Here is a 24,128-nt window from a genome sequence, read left to right as displayed (position 1 = left end):
CCAGAATAAGCTTCCTCCATCTTTTGAGAGACACTGCGAGACAATTGGAAAGGGTTCAGTTGCAGTGTTTCAAGAGCTGCCTCTTAGTTTTTATTAAAAGTAACTGCGCAAAGCCAGATCTCTGATACTGACCTACAGAGTGGTCTTCATAAGAGAAACACACAGTAACACTCATATAGTTTTAATAATACTGTATGTATTGTTTAAACACGAACAACAGAATTGGTCCATTTCTCAAGGTGAATGAGATATTATAACCAAAATCCTTTCATTAAATGATTCATCCCATTTGAATATATGTTTCAGCAGCTTAATTGTGAGGCAAATCTGAATGGCCAGTTGAATCAGAAATCCCACTGTAACCTACCACTGTATCAGCAGCCCTAAAGCATAAAGAAATCTTTTGATACCCTACCACACAGCTTATGCCAAGGGGAGGTCCCTCCCGTCACCTATTTAAATGCTCCGAGGACTTCAAATGGCCATGAAAATTGTTGAATAATTGAAGGCAAATATTGGCCAGCCTGTAGTCTACAGCAGGTCCTGAGTGCCAGGAAGTGGTGAGCACCATGTGCTGAGTTTGTGCAGTCAGACTGCACTGTCAAATAAGCAATAATGTGTCCCTGGACTCCTGATTCATCTGACCACAGCAGACTACATGGTGGCAGACTATTGAATGAGACCTGCAAGGATCTCAGTTTCACCGAATGAGAAGAAATAAAAACATGCTTCAGGTCTTTCCTTTCACCTTGAAATGTAAAGTCTTTTTAAAAAAATCCACATTTAGGATGCTATTGAGCTTAATGTATGTACATCTTAATGGCTGTTCATATCTTTGAAGTTGTGTTTGCAGCAAATGAAAGGTTTTTTTTTTTTTTTTTACCTTGCATCTAAATAAAATACATGGAAATTCCTAAAGCTATATTCTAGTCAAATTACAGCTTGCTAAGTTGTGTTGTAGGCTCTGATCTGTTTATTGTTGAGGGGAAGACAACACCAAATGAAAGGGCCCTTAGATCCAAAAGAAAGGGGAACAAGGTGAAAGTGAGTTTTACATATAAAAGGAAAAGACAAAAAAGGGATTGTGAAATTTATTATGGGTTCCAAAACCTGTGGAATGACCCCTGGACCTCCATTTCAGATCGACCTGTGGGGAGATGAATTTTTTAAGACATAAATTACACCTAATGACGACACCATAAAAAAGAACAATAATGGAAAGCTATTCTGTATTTCATTATACTGTATTATTTGGTGCACCTGATACACGCAGTGCCTGTTTATGAGTCACCGTATTAGCAGATGCTCAGCCAAAGCATTTGCTTTGACCTTGCCATTCTCATTGGGGCATGAAATTACGGTGCTGGCACCTCGATATTACAGCTATAAATACTGTAAACTGCATATCTGGGCTACGTTTTCTATTGTCTTTCAACATAAACCTGATCGGTATTTATTTAAAGGAAAACCCATTGCTCGTCAGGTTATTTACAGCTCTATTTTCAGTGGCTCATATTCTCTGGGTATTTTTTAAGGGCAAAGAGGCAGCAAGGCTCTTACATTAAATCCATTTCTCCAATTCTGGCACTTCTGGACTTTATGGGTCAAGACCTAAGCCGGACAGCCAATTATAAAAATTGCTTACTAAAATATTTTGGGTGGTAAAAGGTGAATGCCTTTTTTGCTGTCCTCCAAGGCCTGAATTATGAAGTTGTCCTTGGGTGAAAATTACTTACATTTTGAATAACATATTTATATAAAAAAAAAAATGCATGGCAGGGGTCATAAATAGATGGAGGTCAATGGGTTATTAAGAAGTCAAGTGCAACTTCAACCTGTTTCTCATGCTGTGCTGGCGAGAAGATTCTACATGTCATTTGGTTCCGTACAACTGCTTGAAAATGGCATGCCCTAAATAATGACCGCTCTCATAGAGTATTCATTTATGTATTAAAAAAGCGGACTCTGCTCTCATTTCCCTGCTTTATCGCCTTGTACTGATGACAAAGTAGGCAAGGCCTAGGCTAGGTGGCACCGTGGAGTAATTTATAACCACATCAATCCCTTTACCTTCTGTGCAGGCCTTGGTCATTGTCATTTTTGTCCGAGAGGTGAGTCACATAACCCCACTTACAAACAGGATCCTATTAATATCTGGAATGATGAACCTTACCCTTACCTTCATACCAGGTATGGTAATAGCCCAACAGCCTACCTGTGTTCCCTGTGACCCTCCATCACTGGCCCTCTACTCAGGGTGAAATCTATTAGGATTATTTATTCAAGTCAATAACAACTGGGATGGCATAAAAAAGAAATAATTCAAGCCATCATTTATGTGTCGCTGACAGAGAATGTACTGTGCCTGTTTCACATGCTGAATTTACCTGTAATGCAACAATGTATGTCTGTGTACTCTGAACTCTCCCAAACTGCACTCAGTCTGGTGATCATCAGAGATGTCATTTTAAGGGCCACAGTCAAAGTGACACGCTGAAAGCTGTAAAATGTTCTTGACTTTGTCTCGAGAATTAGAATTTTTTGGTAATTATGTGTGGAACTGCTAATTGTCTGGGCTAAATGGTGTTGCCAAAATGGGTCCCAACACACTTTAGTTGTTACATCTGTTAATTGTTGAGGACATAGATGGAACAATTCACTAGATGAGACTGTAGCACATTATATTTCACTCAAACACAATAAAATTTACTTGATCTTGGCAAGGAACAAGTAAAGCAAAATTGCTTCAAGATGGTTGCAAGACAGTTTAAATGCAATTTATTTCCCCCCACTCCTCCGCAAAAAAGAGAAAACGTCTCTGGGTTTAAATCCTGATTTATATTACATCTTAGTGACAAAGTTTCAATATTTCAGCCAGTTTATTCAACAAGGACTCAAGAAGGGCAGCTAGAAATATTGGACTGCATAATTGCCAATTCATACCCTGAAATTGACAGTTGAAGGAAAACAGAAAATTATATTTTTCAATGAATATTGAAATAAACCACACTATTAGGATCTCTTTGGAAAAAAGGAGATGTAACCAGAGAGGCATCCTTCAACGCAGATTAGGGCACAAATGTGCAGAGAAATAATATGCACGAGCGAGATTATTGTGTAAAGATTCTGCAACATGTAATCAAAGTGGGCCCTATTTTCCCCTTCATCAGCTGTCCAGCGTAAGTACTGGCAGCAAGAGGAATCCAATTTAAATTCCACTCTACCAGGAGATGGTATTGTTTCATTTTATGTGTGCTTTGACATTTCTGGCTGTTAATATAGAGTAAAATCCAGAAGTATTTACATAAATATGACATTAAACTGTATTAGAAATTAAGACTGACACATTTGCTGTGGTTGACTATGGGAGGAGGAAGCTGATTGAGTTTCTAGGTCAAAAGGTTGAGAGGACAATATATATGCTGGGTGCAGAAACGGGAAATGTGAGTATTGGCCTACTGTTATGTTTATGCAAGTTTACCATGTCTACTAAGTTACTACAGCTTAGAACACGTATACTTTTGAAAAGAACGAACCAGCACTGCAATGCATCTTGTAATGTAATGCGTAATGCGTCATATACATTATATATTATTTACTCTGAATGTATCCGAGACGTAAAACTCATACTGACGTGTGCTGCAACACCATAAATAAGGGCATTGGAAACTTATATCGTTTAACTCATCATGACAAAGAAAAACTTCAATGACATAAGAGACGTTACAAAATGATTTAATTTGACTCAGGATTTATCACTTCAAGAAAGTGATTTTTTACTCGTGTCTTTCACTTTAGATAACCTGTTTATTAAATGACATTCACAGCTGCAGAACTACACAGTGTCCAAGGTTAATCTTATAATAATACAACCTTTTCCTGACACAATTTCCTGTAAAATAAACATGTACAAATACTGCTCTTAGTTCGAAATGAGTGTGCTGAAGTGAAATCAGAAGAGCACAAAACATTTTGATTCAATGAGGTATGAGGTTATAGTTAAGCACTTTCCTGAAACAACTAAGGGAATGTACACGATTTCCAAGTTCACTTATGTATGACTTTAAGATACAAGTCAAGAGTTCTCCTATGAATACTGCAGAGTGCTACTCAAGTATACAGTACTTTGTATTCAGTGTTACATTACTCTATTTTCTCTCATCTTTACCCTCTCTCTCCCTGAGATCAATGTCCTTATGCAAATCAAGGGTTCCTGTTTAGATCTACAGTAGAACAGACATTCCTAAATAAATCTGCATTAAAGCGTCATACATATTTCATGGACTTAAAGTGCAGTAAGAGCAAACCATTTTGGATAGCGCAGCTCTGTGGAGTTTACAACAAAGCAGAAAGTAAGAAGAAAATGAGGTGCAGCGTGACATCATGTGGTATTGATGAGGCCTTAGTACATTTGAGATAACCAACAGTAGATTGTGAACGTGCCTTAGTTGTCGATAATGAGACACAAAGACAAAGAAATTTCAAAAGATACCAAGAGTCATTAGAGCCAGATGAGATGTGTGTAGTAGCAGCCGGCAACCATAGATTTGGTTTCAGGTTACCCTCCCTAGTCGTGGAGCTTTTAGGCTCACTTTTCACTGTTTGGCTACTCTAGGCAAAGTCCTCCAGCACTGCAGAGGTACAGTCCCCTAAGTACTGAACTGTTTTTGTGAAGAAGTGAAATAAAAATACTAACCCTGAAGAGTTTATCTGAGGCAAAGCCACGTACTCTCTGTACACACTGTCATTGCTCAGCCATAGGCCGACTGTAACAAATACATGGCATAACACTGCACATTTCCACCGCCGCATTATATTGAACAGACTTAAATGAGTTCGGAGTAATAAAGCCATTTGCAAGTTTTATTGCACAAACAATATTCTACCATGTGTCAGAAATAATTTCACTGAATTGCAAAGAAACTGAGGAGCCAGCAAACATTTCCACCATCCCTGCTTAGAAAACCTCCCTGCGTCATGCCTCAAATTTACGATAACAGTTAAATTAAGTAAAAGGGTTAAAATGCTGGAAGGCAATATTGATAATTCCATTGAAAATGCAGAGAGAGTTTGTCAATATTAATTTTCCTGAACCCAAAGGAGCATCCCAACTGGTGTGTCATTTATTCACAGGGCCTGAATCATGCACTCTGAAGTTAAAATCGACCCATGTTAGACCCCACCCCCCACCCCCCCGGGGCAAAGAGCTATGGCCACAACCTTTGACCCGAACAGACTAATCTTACCAAAAAAAAAAAAAAAAAAAACACAGTGTGTTCATCTCTTGCCACATATATTTTTTAAAGGCTTTCAGTGCTGCATTCAACAGAAATCAGGAGCAAATCAAAAGTCTCTTACCTTTTTTCTTCAGGAAAGCTTTTCTGGTGGCCAAGGGACTCTGACATACTTTTGGGTTCTGTAGAAATTTTACAGCAGTGGTAATCTGGGAAGAGAGAAATGTGATTTAATTCCTCACAATGAGATAACGTGAGAGGAAGGAGATAAGCTGCACATGCTTTTAAACACTACAAACAACAGTCTAGACCTTCTTTAAGAAAAAGGTTCGTTATAAATCCCGACAAAAAAAAAATGAAAAAAAGAAATTGAACATAAATGGATTCCATTTGATAGTTGCTTCTAAGCCCCCACACCCAGCAGTGAGAAGAAAGACCACCTGACCACTTTCCACCAGCTAAATGTGGAGAATGACCAAATCAGCAGTTATAAAATTAGCCCATCAAGAGTGCTGGACAAATGGAGTATGGAGCTTAATTTGCTATTACCCTCTTAAAGACAAACTTCCATTCTTAAGTGCGCAGTGGAAGAAAATCTATACTTAATGCAGAGGTGATCATTTGTATCTAATAACTTGAGAATCCTAGGCTGAAAACTTCTGTAATTCTTCCAGTTAAAAACCTGCCATGATCAAATCACCCGGCCTGAATGTTGTAATGACTTGAAACGTTAATGCACTAGAACGTTAAATAGCATCAGAACATCAGTAGTTTTAAGTGCACTGCATTCATCGATTCTATTATGTTTTCCTTCGAGATGCACCTTAATTTTCCACCCCAGTATGCATTTCCAAGAATTGGAGGGAGAAAAAAAAATCTTCCTCAAATGGCATTAAAACATAAATTTGAAGTGGGCGCCATGAAGTGGCGCCTCCTAAAATAGATAAATATGTAAGAACACAGAGAAAGGGGAAACACACTGGAGGGGAGGTTTAGATGACTTATTATCGCACCTGTGGTCCCCGTGATTCAATTGTAAAAGTCATCCCTCTAATAGGTTGAAAGGTTTTGATTACTCTTCTTTTCTCTTAGTGTTGAAAGATACAAAGTGATTGAGCGCCCTGCCAGTGGTAATTCGTTTTGGGTAATGCATTGCATACACTATGAACCCGTTTCAATCCAAAAGAATTGCAGTTTAAACTTGTCCACGGGGTAGGTGTGGCAGAGAAGCTGTGTAAAGAGCTAGATTTCTGTGACAAACAAACAGTACAGTGGAGGATCAAGGCACAGGCATCTTTATCAAACTTATGAAAAAGACTTTGACTTTTCTTCAGCAGGCTGAAAAGCAACTTAATAGCACGTTTATTCTAATTAGGTACACACATGAAAATACCGTGCAGCGTCCACAGTACACTGTATTTGCAGTAATGAAACTTCAATAGTGAAGTTTATCAAAATGTAGCAGATTCTTCCCGAGAGATGCTGCCACAATTCATTTAGACACTAATCTACCATTTCACTGTGACACTACCGTGACCTTGGTGTACGTAAGGGTTATGCAAGGGGTATGGAATTTCCTGGATCTCTATATGCTGAGGGCTTATTAAAGTCAGTCACCCGGAACCTTCATTGTGACAAGCAGATTAAACCATTTGCATGGTGAACCCCCAACTGATGTTCTGGGCCAAAAGATACAGTCAAAACACAGAGAAAATATCCCTTTGATAACAAGACAAAAATCACCCTGCTCTTGGCAAAGCTCTTCTGTTCAAGTAAGTGAGCCAACAAGACTACTTGTGGTTAAGGCAGAAAGCAGAGATAATGAACACACTAAAATCTAATATCCTAATATTTATTCCAGTAAATAACAGAGTGATGTAGGCCCTGTGAGAGGGAAATGACCTAATAGAGGAAGAATATGCTGAATGAGCACCCCTTGTTTACATTCCCTTAAAATTTCAGTAGCACAATATTGACAAGAAAATTGTGTCAATGTTAATAGGCATAAGTATGACATCTTAGTAAGGACCACAGCTAGCTCAGCGGCAAACTAATGAGGTAAATGTCCATTTGGTTAAAAGTGTAGTGGTAGATCTTCAGGGAGAGGAAAAGTGCACTTCTTAGCAGATGACATAGATGCTTTGCACAAGTTCCACCCAGACACCTCAATCAATTATAACCACATTGCACAGATTTCAGTCTTGTCTTGTTATTGACTTATGGATCACCCCAGTTATAGTGTTGGGTAGCACACAACTGGGCTTTTAGGGGGGTAAGATGGATAACAGTACAAGGCTCATTTGGGTTGGCAGCATAAATAACTACAATAAAAAGTGGGTGCATTTCCTTCCTTTCAGGAAACTAGTGAATCATTTTTGTTTGAAACAACAATTAAGCTTTAGTGTAAGCTACTTGTAAAGCTCTGACTGCTAATGCACCAAAGTGCTTCATGTTAGGAGCAATAATCTTTGTAAACCAGATAACCAATAAAGTGTCAGGTAAAGCCGAAAAAGAGGCGAAAACTCAATCATAGGAAGAGATAACATTAACCAACACACTTAAAGACAGTGAAGTTGATGAAAGGACAAGATTACAGCAGTGTTATTGAGTTTGAATTGGACAAGACTTTGCACTGCACTTGTCTGAAAATTACAACTGTGATACCTTGAATTGTGAGAAATGAGGATGAAATCCAATTATGTTCGAACCGCATGGTTGGACGCCTGAGGAAATCCATGTAACCAGTTGTATATTTTTGCTCTAACTAGTAATATTACTTAAACATTATATACCGTAAGAGCCATGGATGTTTTGCAGGTATATGTTGTGAGTCTGAGGATATGAGCAGTTGGGAAATTCAGACTCTCTGTACTGGAACAGCAATGCGTTGTTTGTCTTACATTTGTTTCTTTTGGCTAGTTTCAGTATGTGAAATAAATTGGAGAACAACATTTGAAACACAACAGATGAAAAAGACGCCTCACAAAAAAGGATTCAAGGCTCTTGTTTTCAGTTTTAATAATTTGGGCGACATCAAACCACAGATTATCACTAGCAATTACTAGGAAATGAAAGTGCTATAGGGTAAGAGGGGATTGTTTGCAACTGTGACTTTTCTTTCTTTAAGATTCACTGATTGTTGTTGATACTTGCGCCTCTTTTTGAAACATTTTAATGAAACTACTACGCATCTTACCAACCCAGGGTTTATCTGAACTTAATTTTTATCCAAAGGCTCATTGTATTCCAAAAGATTATTCAAAAGTAGCGTGTCACATCTACTTTCCTTTTTTTTTCTTTTCTTTTTTAAATTAAATTACTACACACAAGCAACTTTTTTTTCCATGTCAACTGTTCCACATAAAGGTGTGTATAACACATTTCGTCTGTAACAGTGAAGACATTCAGAGGGCATGATGGAACTAGAACTTGGGTGAGGGGGTGCAATGGAGGGGCTAAAAGGAAATCATTAGCAAGTATAGGATTCAGTCTCAGCGTGAATCAATTCATTCCAAATTGCCCCGGCCTGTACATTTGTGGAGAAGTGCCCCTGATATAATAACACACTGATAGACACGAACAAAAATTGTGTTAGGCTAGTCTCAAATTTCCCCCCCAAACACACGTTTGGAGGACCAAAAGCGAGAGAAAGTGAGAGACGCGAAAAATGAAGCTCTATATTAATTTGGTGCTTTCATGGATGATTTGCTATCAGGGGCAGCTGTCTTAAATGACTTAACCCAATACCTTTCTGATACCAGAGCCCTGCCAGAAACGAATGAAGTTTTAATGCAATTACCGTATTTCCTTTAGTCGCCTGACTGCTTGATGTGGCCAACAGTGCTTTTTAATCTTTTTAAAAGAGCAGCTTTAAATGCCCTTCTAATTGTGACATCTTTCCCGCCTTAATGTGACCTTTAGCGGAGGAAGCAAGGCCTCATGGGAGCTGCTATAGGAAATTATTGACCCTGAGAGACATCAGGAAGTGAGGTGCAGACTCGACCATTTAGCTAAGCTCCACATCTACACTCGTTCAGACACTGCAGGCTACATCAAGGGCCCTGCTGGAGTTGAACCATTCTGAGAATGACTGTACAAAAAGAGGCGTTTGTTTATTTCTTTCATCACTTTTGGGCAGTGCTTTTCGGAGAAGCTGCAATGTGGGAAAATTAAATGAAAAACCATTACCGAAACTGAACTTCAGAATCAGTAAAATCTGATAAAGAATGCTGTTAAACTGTGGTCCTTTTTTTCTTCTTCTTTTGAAAAACTATGAGATAGTATAGACCTACTTCTACATGTGTTAAAACTTTACTGTCAGTAAATACAGGGGGTATTTTTTTGTGTCATTTACTCTGAATGTGGTCAGTCTTTATTGAATGGTCCTAATTTTGAAAGACAACATTTCAACAGATGAAAAAGGGTCATGGAAAACTTCATTGACATTTGCATTGCGAAGGTTTAAAAATAACATACAGCACTGTATCAGTGTCAGCGTTAGAGCCATGGGCAAGGCTACAATCATGACATCAAAAGCGCATTATGCAATTTTTGTAAAGGGGGGGTTGGTGGACGGAAATCAAGCTTTTTTCAAGACCACTGCTCGTACAGACCAAACTTTCCATTCAGCAGCATTTCCCTATCACAGCTCTGTCATCACAAACATGGAAAAGTTGAGTAGGTTCAGCAGTAAGAAACACTGGGGGCTAAAGTACATTTGATCCAACGAGGACACTATCAAACTGTAAAAACTGTGCAGAGTACAGATAAACACAGATAATAGAGCCTTGGGAGTCATGCTGAGGCTATCAAGGAAAAAAAATGACTTGTTCCTTGCTCCTTTCTCTTCTGTAGCTACAGAAAGAAATTTTACTATAGTGTGAAAGACTGTAGCTACATATTTAATGACTCAATATGCTAGGTATGCATGATGATGTCATGTGACTGCTTCATTTCCTTTACATTGTAAATTTAAGTAAAGTAATAGGTCAAAAAGTGTGTTGTTTGTTTTTACAGGTTGTGGTTTGCAAAAGAATAATTCATCTTCTTTCAGGATTTGCTTACATGATAAAAAAAACAAACAAAAACACATCATTGCAGCATGAACAAACAGCCAAACATTTTAAAATAAAAAAGATGAATCAAGTGGCTCTTTTACTCTTGTGAGATCGCCAGAAAAACACGTGGCATCCAGCCAATTCAAAACTAGCTTGAGAGATACGGTATAAAGCCGAGTCTGACATTTCTTAATGTGTAACTGTCAGTCGTGCTGCCTGGGGTTGCCCTTGCTAAACTAGCGAGACAGATGACTGTTTAGATAAGGACATCCCCAGCGGGGCCCTCAGAGCCCCGAGAGTCCCGATGACTAAAGAGCAGCGACTCCGTCAGTGACACCTCACTTTCACTTACTTTGGACAAAAATACTTATATAGCCCACAAATGCCTTCTAATTCAGGTAAAAGGCCCAAACCATGAGTCTGGAGCCGCTCTGAGAGATGAGGGTCATCAGAGATTAACCCATGGCACTTTAGCAGTGGGGGTGCAAGAGGGGAGTCACAGCAGAGCACAACAAACTACTTAGCCACCACAAAACATTCCAGCCCCTTCTCAGCTGCAATCCAGTAATGGATACTTCCTCAGCTCCTCGATTGGTCAAAATGTTTTCATACAATAATTTAATTCAGAAACACATTTACAAAGCAGGAGTAATCAATTTTAATTAGTTGATTTTTTTTTTTCATTCGCATAAAATTTAATGTACTGCCATCGATCTCCTTTGTTCTTTAATGCAGTGCCTCTTTCCTGTAATTCGAAGCTTTTCTTTTTCTTTTTTCTTTTTTTTTTCTATTACAGTCAATGATGACATTCTGTGACAAGCAGCTCCGTGTGCTTCTCTTTACGGGGAATGAGCATTACCAAACATAGGAGTGCTCACGATGTAACTTTGGATCAGTGGAATGTACTAGATAATGTGGTTATAATGTGGTTTCAATATGCATGAAAAGTTTTGTCCGAAAACAAAACAACAAATATAAAAACATTTTTATGATACAATAAAAATAATGAACTGGATGTAAACTTTGTTCAGCGATCATTGCTTAATGACTTAAATGACCATTAATATTACATATTCAGGTTATTTTGTATTACAAAATTGTATAAGTGCGCACCATTTTAGAAACGCAACCGTACAAGTGGAATCTACTAAACATGTGGTTATAAAGTCGTTAATGCATGTGTTATAAAAACTTTTGTTCAAATAAGATTTGCTGTCACTAATCAATGATTGCTCACTTACATTTCACAAAAACATAACAAATCACACACTTTTATCTTAGAAAACCATAATATACAACTTTAAAAATAAACAAAAACTGCATTGTAGTCAATAAAAATTAATCAAACATTTACATTTGAAAAAAATAAGTTTTTAGCCACAATAAACTGATTTGCATAAATTCCTTGAAATGTCTTATGTGAAAATAAATTGGAGAAGCAACTGGATACCGTCACATAAACAAGCACATAGGCTTTTCTTGAAACTGCCACTGCTCTATGTGTTGTCCTTCATATCATCAAGGCCCGCTGGCCTTTCACGTTCAATTAGCTGATTGAGGCAAAATGCAAGCGGCACCAGCAGCAAACAACGTGAAGCTTGTGTCCAAGCGACACACCACAGAAGTTGTGTTGTGGTGTCAGGAGAGGAACCGACTCCGTCACAAGCAACTTACAGTGACAAGCCTATCCTCCTCTGTTGATACAAACTGCTCCTCTCACTGAGGCAGCACCCACCCACAGACACACACACACTCACACACACACACACACACACACACACACACACAAACACACACACACACACACACACACACACACACACACACACACACACACACACACACACACACACACACCGTGCAATACAAACACAGCACAGCAACTTGAAGTGAACCATTACAATAGGCAAATAAAGCAGGGAGCTGAGGTGAAGATGCAACGAGTTGGCATCAGTTTTGTGTGCGGTCCTGCCAGCCTGCCAAATTGACTAATAAAACTAGAACAGAGAGGCCAGTGACAATAGAGAGAGAGGTGTCCTTTTATTGATCAAATTATTCCTTCTTGGGTACACCGTGCCACTGGATGAGAGTATGCTCACAAAGACAACCAGACAGATTGTGACATTCCAGTGACATTATAATCACACGTCAACCCTTCTCCAGTCAATAGGCTGAATGCACTAATCGTGCGTCTTGGATCAGCAATTTCATGGTCTTCAAAGGGGGCCAGGAATTGGTGGCATGACCCTCCACACGGGGTGAGACCCCTCTTTCCTCAGCGAGTGCCACAGAGAGAAGGAGAGAAGGATGGTGTAAAGGGAGATGCACTGAGGCAGGAGCGGAGTCAGAGAAGATTAACATCGCCATCTACTGGTCAGGGGTGGTACGGGTCGAGTCAAAGGGGGGCGGAAAGCCTGGCAGTTTACCCTTGCGGCCTGTCTTTCACTGAGACCTGTCAGAAACATTTAGACACACTTGCCAAGACAATGGGCCACACATCTACAGCAGCAGATAAGGCAGAATGAAATCACCGTCAAATGAAAAGGGGAACTTAAAGCAGTAGGCCTTTGTTTGGTTTTGGAGAAAGACCAAACAGAGTCTGTTCCTGATCACACTAAGTGACAAAGAAAAATGCTGGCTAAATCTCCTTTACTGGAGGCCTCCAACTGCCAGTAAGAATCTAACCTCAGGACTAGGATGAGCATAAAAAGAGTGTGGTGCTGACAACGTCAGAAAACAACAATCATCAGGGTCACAGAAGTAGAAGTTCTCTTTCTTCTCATTTAACCCGATGCCAGAGAGGATACGAACACGACAGCTCGTCAGATCGAATAATAATTCTCCATTTCAACCTTTCTGAAGCGGTGAGGTTACACACTGGAGATTTCACTGGTTGTTAAGTGTCATAAAATAAAATAAGCATGTGGCATTTGTTTTATATGTGCCGCACCTAAATATAATCCACCTCTTCTGAGAAGTTGAGAGAGAATATCAGGTTTTGCAACATGTTTGCCTGATGTAAACTGTAAATAGACATGAGACATGTGACAGTGATATAAATCGACACACGTTTACTCCTATACAACTCCAAGAATGTGCCTTAAATTACATATAATACAGTACATTTTTTGTTCTCTCTTTAGATCTCAGATTATTATAATTGTATTTGTTTTCTTTCTAATTATGTTTCTAAAGAGGCACTCATTGTTCTGTAACCTTCCTAAAAAGGTCATGATTACAATTTCTTCTAAAGAAACAGGTTCCCTTTTCATCAAAATCATGTCTCCTAAAATGGAAAAATTTAATGACATTCAGATCTGAACAAAAAAAGAAGGATTCATCAGAAAGGAATGTTGCACGTCACTGCTGCACAGCACCCATACTTTTCGTGACTACATGACAATCAGAGGCAATGGTCGAAGTTTAGGTGTCAACACCCATGTGAACTCTAAATCAACTCACGTGGTGACGGGGGAAAATACATGTTTTACCAGGCTGCTCCAAAAGAATGAGGAGAGGAGACAACCCACAGTGAACCACTATAATGTCACACAGGGTGGCGTGTTACAGCAAAGGGGCTGAGTTGGCAAGCAACTCAGCAGCAGACGTGCACCTGTTCTGACATTTTCTGTCGACCTTGACACAGAAAACACATGACAATGCCACTCTCTGCATTTCAAAAGTACAGGGTGTTTGCCCCTTCACTTCCCCTTTTCCCATCCCCATGATACCTAAAACCACTTTCCACACAGTATGGAAGCAGAGAAAAACTATGACGTCCTATAGATGTGAAGAGGGACAGATAGGAGGCAATTCACGTAGTGGCAGTAAATAACAAGGAAAAACAGGGACTTATAAGGAGAGATACTGAGATACTGAGGCATATTTGGGGACAACCAAAGACTGTTCACTCTTTCCACAGGATCGCAGGCCACTAAAATCTCACTTAAAGTCCCAAATTCCACAGTAAACACAATGTGGAAGGGACGACAAAAAGGCCTCTCCTCTGTTTATTCCATTTCTATCATCTCCCTCTCTCTTTTCCTTTTTGATGTTCATGGCAGCGCTACAATTCATCCATCCATCTACTACTTTAATCAAAAAGAAAGCGAAGTACTGCTGCCAGGAGAGCTGCACAGGAAAACAAATGCAATCTTCCTGTTAATCACTGCATTAACAAGAAGTCGACAGTCTTGACGCACATGCCAGGGAGGGGAGCCAGTCCAGGTGTTGGATAATTGTCAGTTGTGTCAGTGGCTATGGTTGCTTTTTTACTGTGCCAGCCTCTGTTTCACTGCTGATCTACTCTTGTGCCCCACCTTAATCATAGCTTTTAAAAGTCCTCTTTCTGCTGAAGACTGCACACGGACACAAAGAAGTCTTGGCAGGGGTTTCTCCGTGCTGACTGTAATGGACTACGGATGAAGGCATAGACGTCCCGCAATAATCAGTGCCAAGTCAAGTGCAACTCAATTTTCAAGATGTACGAGTAGCGTGTATTTTGAAAGAAAAGCTGAAGAACCCCTTGGAAAAAAACAAACAAAAAACACATCCAAGCTCTGTAACCTTTCTGAAAAACAAGTCCATACATCGCCTTGCTGGCAAACAACCATATATTAGAAACACATCACAGTAGCCGGAAAAGAGACTTGCCAAGACAGCAACTTGTCAGAAATGATTCAAGTGTTTCTTTCATTCAGGAAAAAAAACCTTCAGCTGCAGGTGAGGGAAATGTCATTCTGAGAGGAGGAGATGAATTGCAAGCCAATGCTCAACTTTTCATTATAACGCACTGAAAACTTTACAGTTTACTGTCAACACACTTCTGTATCATACATCTAAAGATAGGGTAATTAGAGTGCAGTATTCTCACTTAAGTTCTCCATTTTTGCAGGTTTTAAGATAATTTGTCTCATTTTCTTTATTTCGCTTTCATTTGAGCCTGGAAAGTAGCGCACTATCTCCTTTTTTCAGATTCCCCAGATAAAGCCACAATCTCAGGGCGCCACACACAGAGAAACTCTGAAATCCCATTAGCATTTTGCTTTCATTATTTTTAATCAAACCCACAAAACTGACACATATTAATTAATATCCATTACCAGTTTTTTGCCCCTCTCCCTGAGAAGACGTTGGGGGGGAAAAGAAGCAATTAACTTAACAAAATAATCAAAAAAATTGTTTCAGAAATCCCTGATAAATGTCATGTGAGGTCCCGTCTAAATGTAAGAAGTGTAATACATTCTTGCTGTCATATTCCATTAAACTGCTATTACAGTCTTGATAGAACTATTAGTCACTACATTATTAATAACATTAATGTATTTACATTTTTGGTGTACAAGCCTGCTTTCATGCAATAATTTATGAACCCGACTTCAGATATGTTATAACGTTCCCCATCTAGGCTCTTTTGTGTTTATTATTGATTGTGAAAACAGTCAAAATTCCAAGTCAGATCCCTCTCTGCCCTCCCCCAACCCCCTTAATGTATTGAAGTGGGCTGTTTACATTAAAGGACTGGAATAAAGTGCATTTACATCTGAAGCATAACTTCATAATTTACATTCCAACATTTATTAGAGGTGACAAACGAGCATTTGGTCCACTCGTGCTTTTCCACAATGCAGCACTCATTCAATCCATATAAATTACAGCTGGGCTATGGAGTGCAAGAGCAAATTATTTTATTATATTTATGCATGTATGACTCTATAGGGGGTTACTAAGACAAACAGGGAATTACTTGATTAGGCCAACTGTGGTTAACAAAGAAAGAAATATGACACAGAGGGTAGAGCCAATCAAATCTCAGCATTATTCAAATGTTTGGCCCTAATTCAAATATCTAAAATGCAGAGAACTCGGTGTAAAAGCTTTACATCTATAAGAATTGTGTTTTTACGAAATTAGTAAACTGCAGACGCCAGTATAGTGACAGTATACAGAGCCGTTTTAAGTGTTCCAATAGCTTATACCCTTAGCTAGAACTAATATTATTCAATTAAAAGAAACTTGCCTAAAAGGCAGTATTATATTACATAATTAGACAGGGCAGCATTTTCAGAAGTGTAGTAATGCACTGAGGGGATCCCAGCATTTGAACAAATATCTGGCGCTGTAGGGGAGCTTGCCGACAAATTAACAGCTAATAACTTACTGGGAAGCCAGATAAAAAGAGAAAAAAATGTTCCCCAAAGTGTCAATTAAAAATAATTTTTCCTCTGATTCCCACACTTGTGAAAGCATGATGTCCTAAAAAGCATTTGGCATAGTGTGCCAAAATTGCATGTTGCTCATTTCTTTCTTTTTTTTTTTTTTTTATTCTTACAAACTGGATTCATTCAGAGAGAGATAGCTCAGCATCAGCTGCAGGAGCTGTGAAAGTGTAACCGTATGGCTCTCTTGTGAGAGCACTTGCTGGTCTGAGAGAAGAGACAGACAAACGGGTGCAGGGACGGAGGGAATTGAAGGGGGATTCAATCAAATTCATGTTCATTAAAATCAGAGGACATCACAAAAATTAGAAAGATGCTGACAAATCAAAGGGTCTCAGTACCTGAATTACCATAGTCATTTACTTATTAAAGCCAGGATGCTTCCTGTCAATCAAGACCCATCACATTCTCCATTTGCAGCGGAAAGCCAGCGTAATTGCTTCTCATACTAATCAACACAACTTGTGTAATTATGCCTTGAAAGTGACATTGGAGGCTGAGAGCGATGTGAGCAGTCTTGACAGCGGAGACATCTCAGATTCATCGGGAGATTTCCAGCCTCGCTGCAAGGAGACAAGCCACTCTCAGACCAAGTTACTCACTCGAGCAGTTTACAACCATAAACACAAAGAAAAGACGATAAATCAAGCTGAAGTAATTACAAAGCAGAATAGAGAGTATAAAGGAAGCTCAGCTCAATAGGGCCACTTTCCCAAGTATATTGAGGCAAAATGACTACGCTGTAATTAAACTGGTGTCGTATTTCTATCATTTCTTAAGTAAACACATTATGACAGTTCACTAAATTGTGGGAGAATAGGAAATTACAGCTCTGTTACCATGCTGTTTACATTAATATACTTGCTGACGAAAACCCTACAAATAAAGTCCTAAGTATTCATTAAAGTTTATTGAATTCAGCTTAATCACAGACTTTACATATGTCTCCAAAATGAACTGTGCGTAGAACTAGCTTCAGCATTCCTCTGAGCATTGGAAGACTATCCAAACCATATTCCCAGGCTGCATCTGTCACTCGTCACATGGCAGCCCAGGCAGGAAGGTCAGAGCGAGGTCAAATTAATGCAACAAATCAAAAGCCACGGGCGGGTTTCACGACATGAAACTCTATCTACATAAAATATGTGTATTATTGACATACAGTGACAACAGCTTGTTCCTCATTTACCACGAACTTTACAGCGAATTAAAGGGATTTTCGATGCCTTCATCAAAATCCAGGATAAAAAATGCTATTGTCTGGGTTGGCAGTGCAGATCTGGTCCGGCTCAGCACATGAGGCAGAAACCACAAAATAAATAAAATTTATAAAATGGGTTGGACTCATCTGTGTTCATCATTTTCAAAGTGGTGGGTGGAACCATCAGAAAAAAAGTCAGCAACATCAAAAAGAATTCAACTGATAATTCTGGCATACTATGAGGGGAATAAGCGAAATGATTTCATCTGTGAACAGAAACGAAGATGAGAGATTTATAGCTCATAAAAAGTTCAAACGACAGAAAAACCAAAAATCCTTGTCTGTGTCATTCCTCACTCATGACCTCCAAACTTTAGCACATGTTGAAGACAAAGTGAAGAAATGCTCTTTGTGGCCAAATGTGAGAAAAACAAGTACAGTTACTGACATAGAAAACAGAAGCTTTTACAGGAAAAGCCTGTGTGGTTCACCCCCTGCGTTCAACTCTAATGAGTCAAAAAGTGTGACCTGCACTTAAACAAGAAGTCACAGCCAGAAGCTGTAAACTCATTTTCCCCATCCAAGCCAGCAACGTCTGCAGGACCTGGAAGATGTGCTCCGAGCATGCACAATAAATCTGACGTGAAATCATAATCATAAAAGCAATTAGCTGACCCTGCGCCACTCGTCCTTGGACATGACAGTGAGAATTCATACAGAGTCCTCTAAGGAGGCAGGCTGCCGGGTTGGGCGAGGAGGGGAAAAAGTGCAACACAGCAACAATAAAATGGAGGGCTCTTCCTGTATCATTAACCACCGAAACAAACAGCGCATGATACACAATGAACGTTGCGCTGAGAAACAGAGAAATGAGATTTTACGTTTTTCAAAGAGAAAACTTCACCACGACCACTGAAACAAACTGCGGTGTGCAAATGTTTCACATGTAAATCTATGGGCATATGAAAGAAAATACATGTGATGCCATGTCTTTTCCATATCTTACAGCACTCTGCATTGGTTCCCACCGTGAGATACAGTTTTCAGACAACATTCAAAATGAGTTTAGTTATTTGAAATGAACCACAAAAGTATGAAGACAGATGATTTCCACACGCGCCTTTTGTTCTGTGCTTGTGCAGAGCATGTAGCATGTTTACAGTCAACATGACAGGATACAGAATCTATTGACTGTGAGATGGCAGGTGAACAGATTTATTGGACTTTTCTCTTTCAAGGAGTGTGATCGAATCTGAGAAATCTCTCTTCACACACCCTTGCATACATGCACACAGACACACACACACACACACACAGTTACTCGCCATCACTTCCCACCCAGTAATTACAGCGAGGCCGAACTAGTGGCTGCCACCTAGTGACCGTCTTCTCCAATAATCATGAAATATCTCTATGGCTCGCGCCCCCACTCGGACCATAACTCTCCTTTACTGCAGACAGCTCCAATAAAGGATTACAATTACAATTAAAGTAATGAGCAAAGAGGAAAAAAGGAAAATCTCAGAGAAGGTTCCCTTGACTAACTAAATGGTAGCCTAGTTTCTTGACAGAATGGAGTTACCATACCAGACTCATTACTGGCTCCCATTTCTTATTCTGCCCCAATAATTAATTTGGAGCGTGTTGAAACCTGGAGTCCTCAAAAATTAAAGTAATGGTTTTAAAAGTGTTGAATGTGAAATGAATTGAAATATGAATGATCCAATATGAGATTAACTACTTGTTATTTTTGCTTTATGGCAGTGTAAACCTAAAAATATTAAAACCACTTAAAATGTATTGTAACTCAGTTTTTTTAATTACTTAAGTTATATAATCCATTGAAGAAACACACACACACACACACACACACACACACACACACACACACACACACACACACACACACACACACACACACGGAGGACAGATCAGTTTTAAAGGACATATCTTTCCAGAAACACATGGGGAAAGTCATTAAGGACAAAAAATAACTGAGTCAAGACCCAAGAGTAACCTCTGACCTCCTGGTATCACCGCTGTGTTACATTTGCGTTACACCCACAAAGTGAAGAAAAAAGAAATCTCTTTTCAGAGCTAACAGATGAGCAACATCTGTCTGCCTGCGACTCACAGGGCTCCGCAGAAGAGTCGCCAGGGAGGGAGAGGTGAAATGAGGAGAAAAAGAGTCAGAGAAAGACAAAAGGGGACAGTAGCAGCAGTAGTGCCTTCATGTCACCGGCTGGACCAATTACTGCTGGCACGTCCTCTGCCAACCAGCCAGGTCCCCCACAACTCCTGCACTTAACATACTCCCCCCCCCCCCCCCCCCGTTGTATGATGGCTATTGCAGAGGGGCTACGGAAATTCAGAGACTGCAGAGCCAAAACAGATCACTTCAAAGCGGCTTATTTAACGCTTGCTAAATTTTTCATCACAGTCGCTTAATATCCTGGGGAAGGGGAGCTTTTGAAGTTGCTGTGAGACCGGGGATGTTCTTCTTACAATTCTTTTTCCCCTCCCATTACCACCCTCCCTCTGCTGTATTAAAACCCCCAAACCTAAACACATACACACACTCCGTTTACACTATGTATGCCCTTATGCACACGCAGAGGTGTGAAAATGGTACAGATACACCTCCTGCACACATAACCCACACGCTTGCATTCCAACACAATAACATGCTTTTTCATTCGGGGCCTGTGATTTTTCAGTGTGCAGAGACTAAAGGACAGGCTTAATATTACCAGGGATACCCAATAGACTAAGAATCCTATTTGGTGAGGGGACAGTACTTAAATGTAAATCAGCTGCACACCCACATGAGCCTTCATACACGTACATCATAGCTAAAAGTTTCTCACTGAGTGGCAGCAGTTAGCTTTTTTATGCACTGGACCTTCAAATAAAATCAGGGACACACTGGACACACAGTCATAAGCGAGTCTGATTCTTATGTAGCTCCTAGAGCACAAGACAAAAATCACAATCAGATATTACATATAGTTTCACTTGGTAAATTACGAAGGCCATTTTTCATTATTATTTGACATTTTATAGACAAAAGAATGAATCGATTAATGAACGAAATAATCAGCAGATTAACTGATAATGAAAATAATTGCTGGTTGCAGGTATTAATTTTTCATTTCATTCATAAGAGTCAAATAAGTTCAGAACATGGGATTACTTGAAACTATAATGCAGATCTGCCTCCGTTTTTTTATGTGATCAAAGGGACTTTGTTCACATATAATTATCGTAGTAATGTGTTATTTGAAAGCAATGTGGACAGAGTGATTGGGGAAAACTAGAGGTGAGCACAGGGGAACACCGCAGGGAGACAGCGGCAAGAGACTGGCAGGGATAATGGCCATGGCAGTGATCAGTGGAAGGTGGAAGGGGGAGGGGGTTATAGACGAAGAAGAAGCAAGCCGGGGTGAGGGCGAGCAAAGAGCAGCGCCAGAGGCAACAGCAGCGGCTGGCAGTGACTGGTATACCAGTCAGCCATGGAACACACACTCAGTCACACACACAGTCTCTCCCATACATTTTTTCTCTCTACAGGCACTGCAGGTTCAGACCTGCACCTCTGGCCTGGTCAGTGGCAGAGGCTGTGGCACTGCCCCCTAAGCTTGGCTCTGCCACAGAGGAGAGTCCACACCATGCAGTGTGCCAGGGCCTGCTGATCTGGGCGAGGTGAGTCAGAACCTGTTAACATGACTGGTGTCCCCAGCCTGATACGCACATGTGCACATAAATGTTATACAAACGTGTGTGCTCTCTCTCTGTCTCTCTCTCTCTCCCTCTCTCTCTCTGTCTCTGCCCTCCCAACCCTGCCAGCACTCCCTTTCCTCTCATCCAGATAAAATCCTTTCAGACACAAATTTCAATTATTCACCTCATCCAAATAATGCCATGTGACAAGAATTATCCCTACTGTAATAATCCACTTAACTGGGAAAGAGCAGCTCATCAAAAAGAGAAAGGAGAAAAGGGGTTGGAAGTGAGGGTGGTGGTGGTGGTGGTGAGGTGGTGCTAGTGGGGGGTGGGGGGGGCTTGTCAACCAGTCTTGAATCAGGACCCTCATAACAAGAATTTCTTCCCTTTTTGAGGAGGCAGTCTTGAAGCGCACTGGGATGATGAAATTGAAGTAAATTGAAAGAAAGCCTGGGAGAATGCTCCCACAATCAATAACCCCAGGATTAAATTAGCCTTGGCATGAAGGGATGATGGGGGGAGGATGAAGAGTGAATGGTGGTGAATGACATTGAGACATGTAGACTGAACAACACAGCACTCCTCTAACCTGGATGCTGTGTCCATACAAGGACAGTGAATGTACCTGTGATGTATTCCATCCCACTTAGCAATAAGGCACTGGTTATAATCGTTGTCATCACTTGGGCCAGGCTCATCTTATAAACACTTTCCTTTACAGATTATTGAAAAGCAACAGAAGTTTATTCTGTTTAAATGTTACCAGCTTTGGTAGTATTAACAACTAGTATTTGCAGTTTTTTTTAGGGCTATTTTTCTTAAATACTCTTCATTGGGGACAAAGACAAACTATTAGGAACCAAATTCAAAAACTTCTTGGATCCATTTGTGTTGTGGATGAAAAACAGTGGACTAAACTAAGGACAACAAAGGTATGTGGTTAAAGTTTTATACTAAACATGATTAAAGCAACTGTGGAAACATTGTCACTGCTAAAATAGAACTTTCTACATGCTTTTTCTCTCCAAAGACAAGGAACATGAAATACACTCTCATTATGGGCTTGGGGACATCAGCATGGTGCTAAATGACTGGCTGCTAATTGGAAGCGTTTAACACTTGATCTCACTGGGGAATGTGTAATATCATCTGATTAGCCAAGGAAAAGTGGTTTGTTGATGAAAAGATGAAAACAAATGTCTTTAAGTCACAAGATCATAAAAAAAACACAAGTTCCTCAACTATGTGTCATCAATTACCAAAAGTATACAGACTTTCATTATTTCCAAAAAAAGAAAAAGGGAAATGGTTGCTGATTTTACTGGTAAACACGCAATCGAAGCTGAGGCACTGATCAGTAAACAGAAAACACTGTTTTCTTTACTATTTGAGATTAAATCAAAATTGGCTCATTTGATGTAGCCTGCCATCTGTATCAAATATGCATTGACATCAAATGGGAAACTTTAATTTTTTTTGTGATTTTTAGTCCACATTGCCTCAAGTCAAGTAATTTGTATTAAATAATGAATCCTTACCAGTGCTTCTCTGGGGGGAGCTGTTGCACTATCTCCAGGTGGAAGGCCAGGCTGACAAGATAAACAAATACTTGTATTAGAGCGCCATCTACTGGACGACAGAGGGTATTGCTGGTTTCACACAGCAGTGTTTAGAATGACATTTACAGTGGGCATATCTATCTATCTATCTATCTATCTATCTATCTATCTATCTATCTATTTGTCTATTTGTCTGTCTGTCTATCTATCTCAGAATCTTAATGCTGCTTAATTAACTGAAGACTATCTGCAAGATAGAAATAAAAACATGAACATCTTTAACATCATGTACTTTAAAGCCTCAAACACCTAACAACATGACAGTCTAGCAGGAGAAGAGGACAGTAACATCTGTCACTTAACTTTAAAAATTCCTTGACCTTAATGTACTTAAAATCTAGTTATGTTAATGGGGAGAACAACGTAAAATCAGCTGTTTGCATTACATTTACTAACCTTCTTATGCCTCATTTAATGCTGAGTATTAACAGTGAGACTTGAACTGGATACATGTATATAATAAGGTCTAGATATTTTTGGGGTAGATATCTGTTGCTCATTCACTTGGTGATTAACTGGGATTTGAATGCTTCAGTTCTGAACTTTGCACAGCCCATGGTATACATGCTTGCTGAAAGTATACATTGTAAATGAAGCAGCAAAGTGCAAAGCTGCACCTGGCAAGGTGTATGACTCACAACTTTCCTTAGCCTTTGTTTTCTCAGAATGATCAATGCTTGTCAGCAACTTAAACCGACACAGCGTTAGCAAAGAGCCGAATACAAACCGCCAGGCTTGTCAGGCTAACAGTGACCTTTTCACATCATGTCATTAACTGCACATAATAAGACAGAGACAAGACGTTATGGGCAAGTGGAAGGACGTATATTCGGTCAGGGTAAATAGCTAGTCGACTAGGTACGCAAGCCAAATGGGTTTTGACAACATATGGTAAAGCACAAGAATGTCAGCTCGGCCCTTCGTGCCCACTTATCAACACAAACATGTCTGAGAAGCAACTTTTGAAACGCTACAGGAGCTAGCTAGCATGCTAGCTAGCAAGCATGCTAACCTGAGCTAACTGAGTAGTTATAAAAGTAACTAACAAAAAATGGTGGCATTCAGGGGTCACGAAA

The 24,128-nt window shown here is 39.7% G+C and overlaps 1 protein-coding gene across 3 annotated transcripts in view; it reads right to left on the bottom strand.

Annotated features, from left to right (window-relative positions):
* Nucleotides 1-24,128, bottom strand: part of pex14 (peroxisomal biogenesis factor 14) — a 45,303-nt gene that overhangs the window by 20,971 nt on the left and 204 nt on the right. For all 3 annotated transcript variants that reach the window (XM_056384163.1, XM_056384164.1, XM_056384165.1), the window contains exons 2-3: nucleotides 22,972-23,022; nucleotides 5,359-5,443 (exon numbers count right to left, since the gene is read on the bottom strand). In XM_056384163.1, coding sequence (XP_056240138.1) covers nucleotides 5,359-5,443; nucleotides 22,972-23,022 — 136 coding nt within the window. The remainder of the gene's footprint in view (nucleotides 1-5,358; nucleotides 5,444-22,971; nucleotides 23,023-24,128) is intronic.

This window comes from Seriola aureovittata, chromosome 9 (genome assembly GCF_021018895.1).
Source record: "Seriola aureovittata isolate HTS-2021-v1 ecotype China chromosome 9, ASM2101889v1, whole genome shotgun sequence".
In the NCBI taxonomy this organism is placed as follows: Eukaryota; Metazoa; Chordata; class Actinopteri; order Carangiformes; family Carangidae; genus Seriola; species Seriola aureovittata.
Note: the sequence above shows the minus strand (reverse complement) of the source record. Positions and strands in the feature narration are given on the sequence as shown.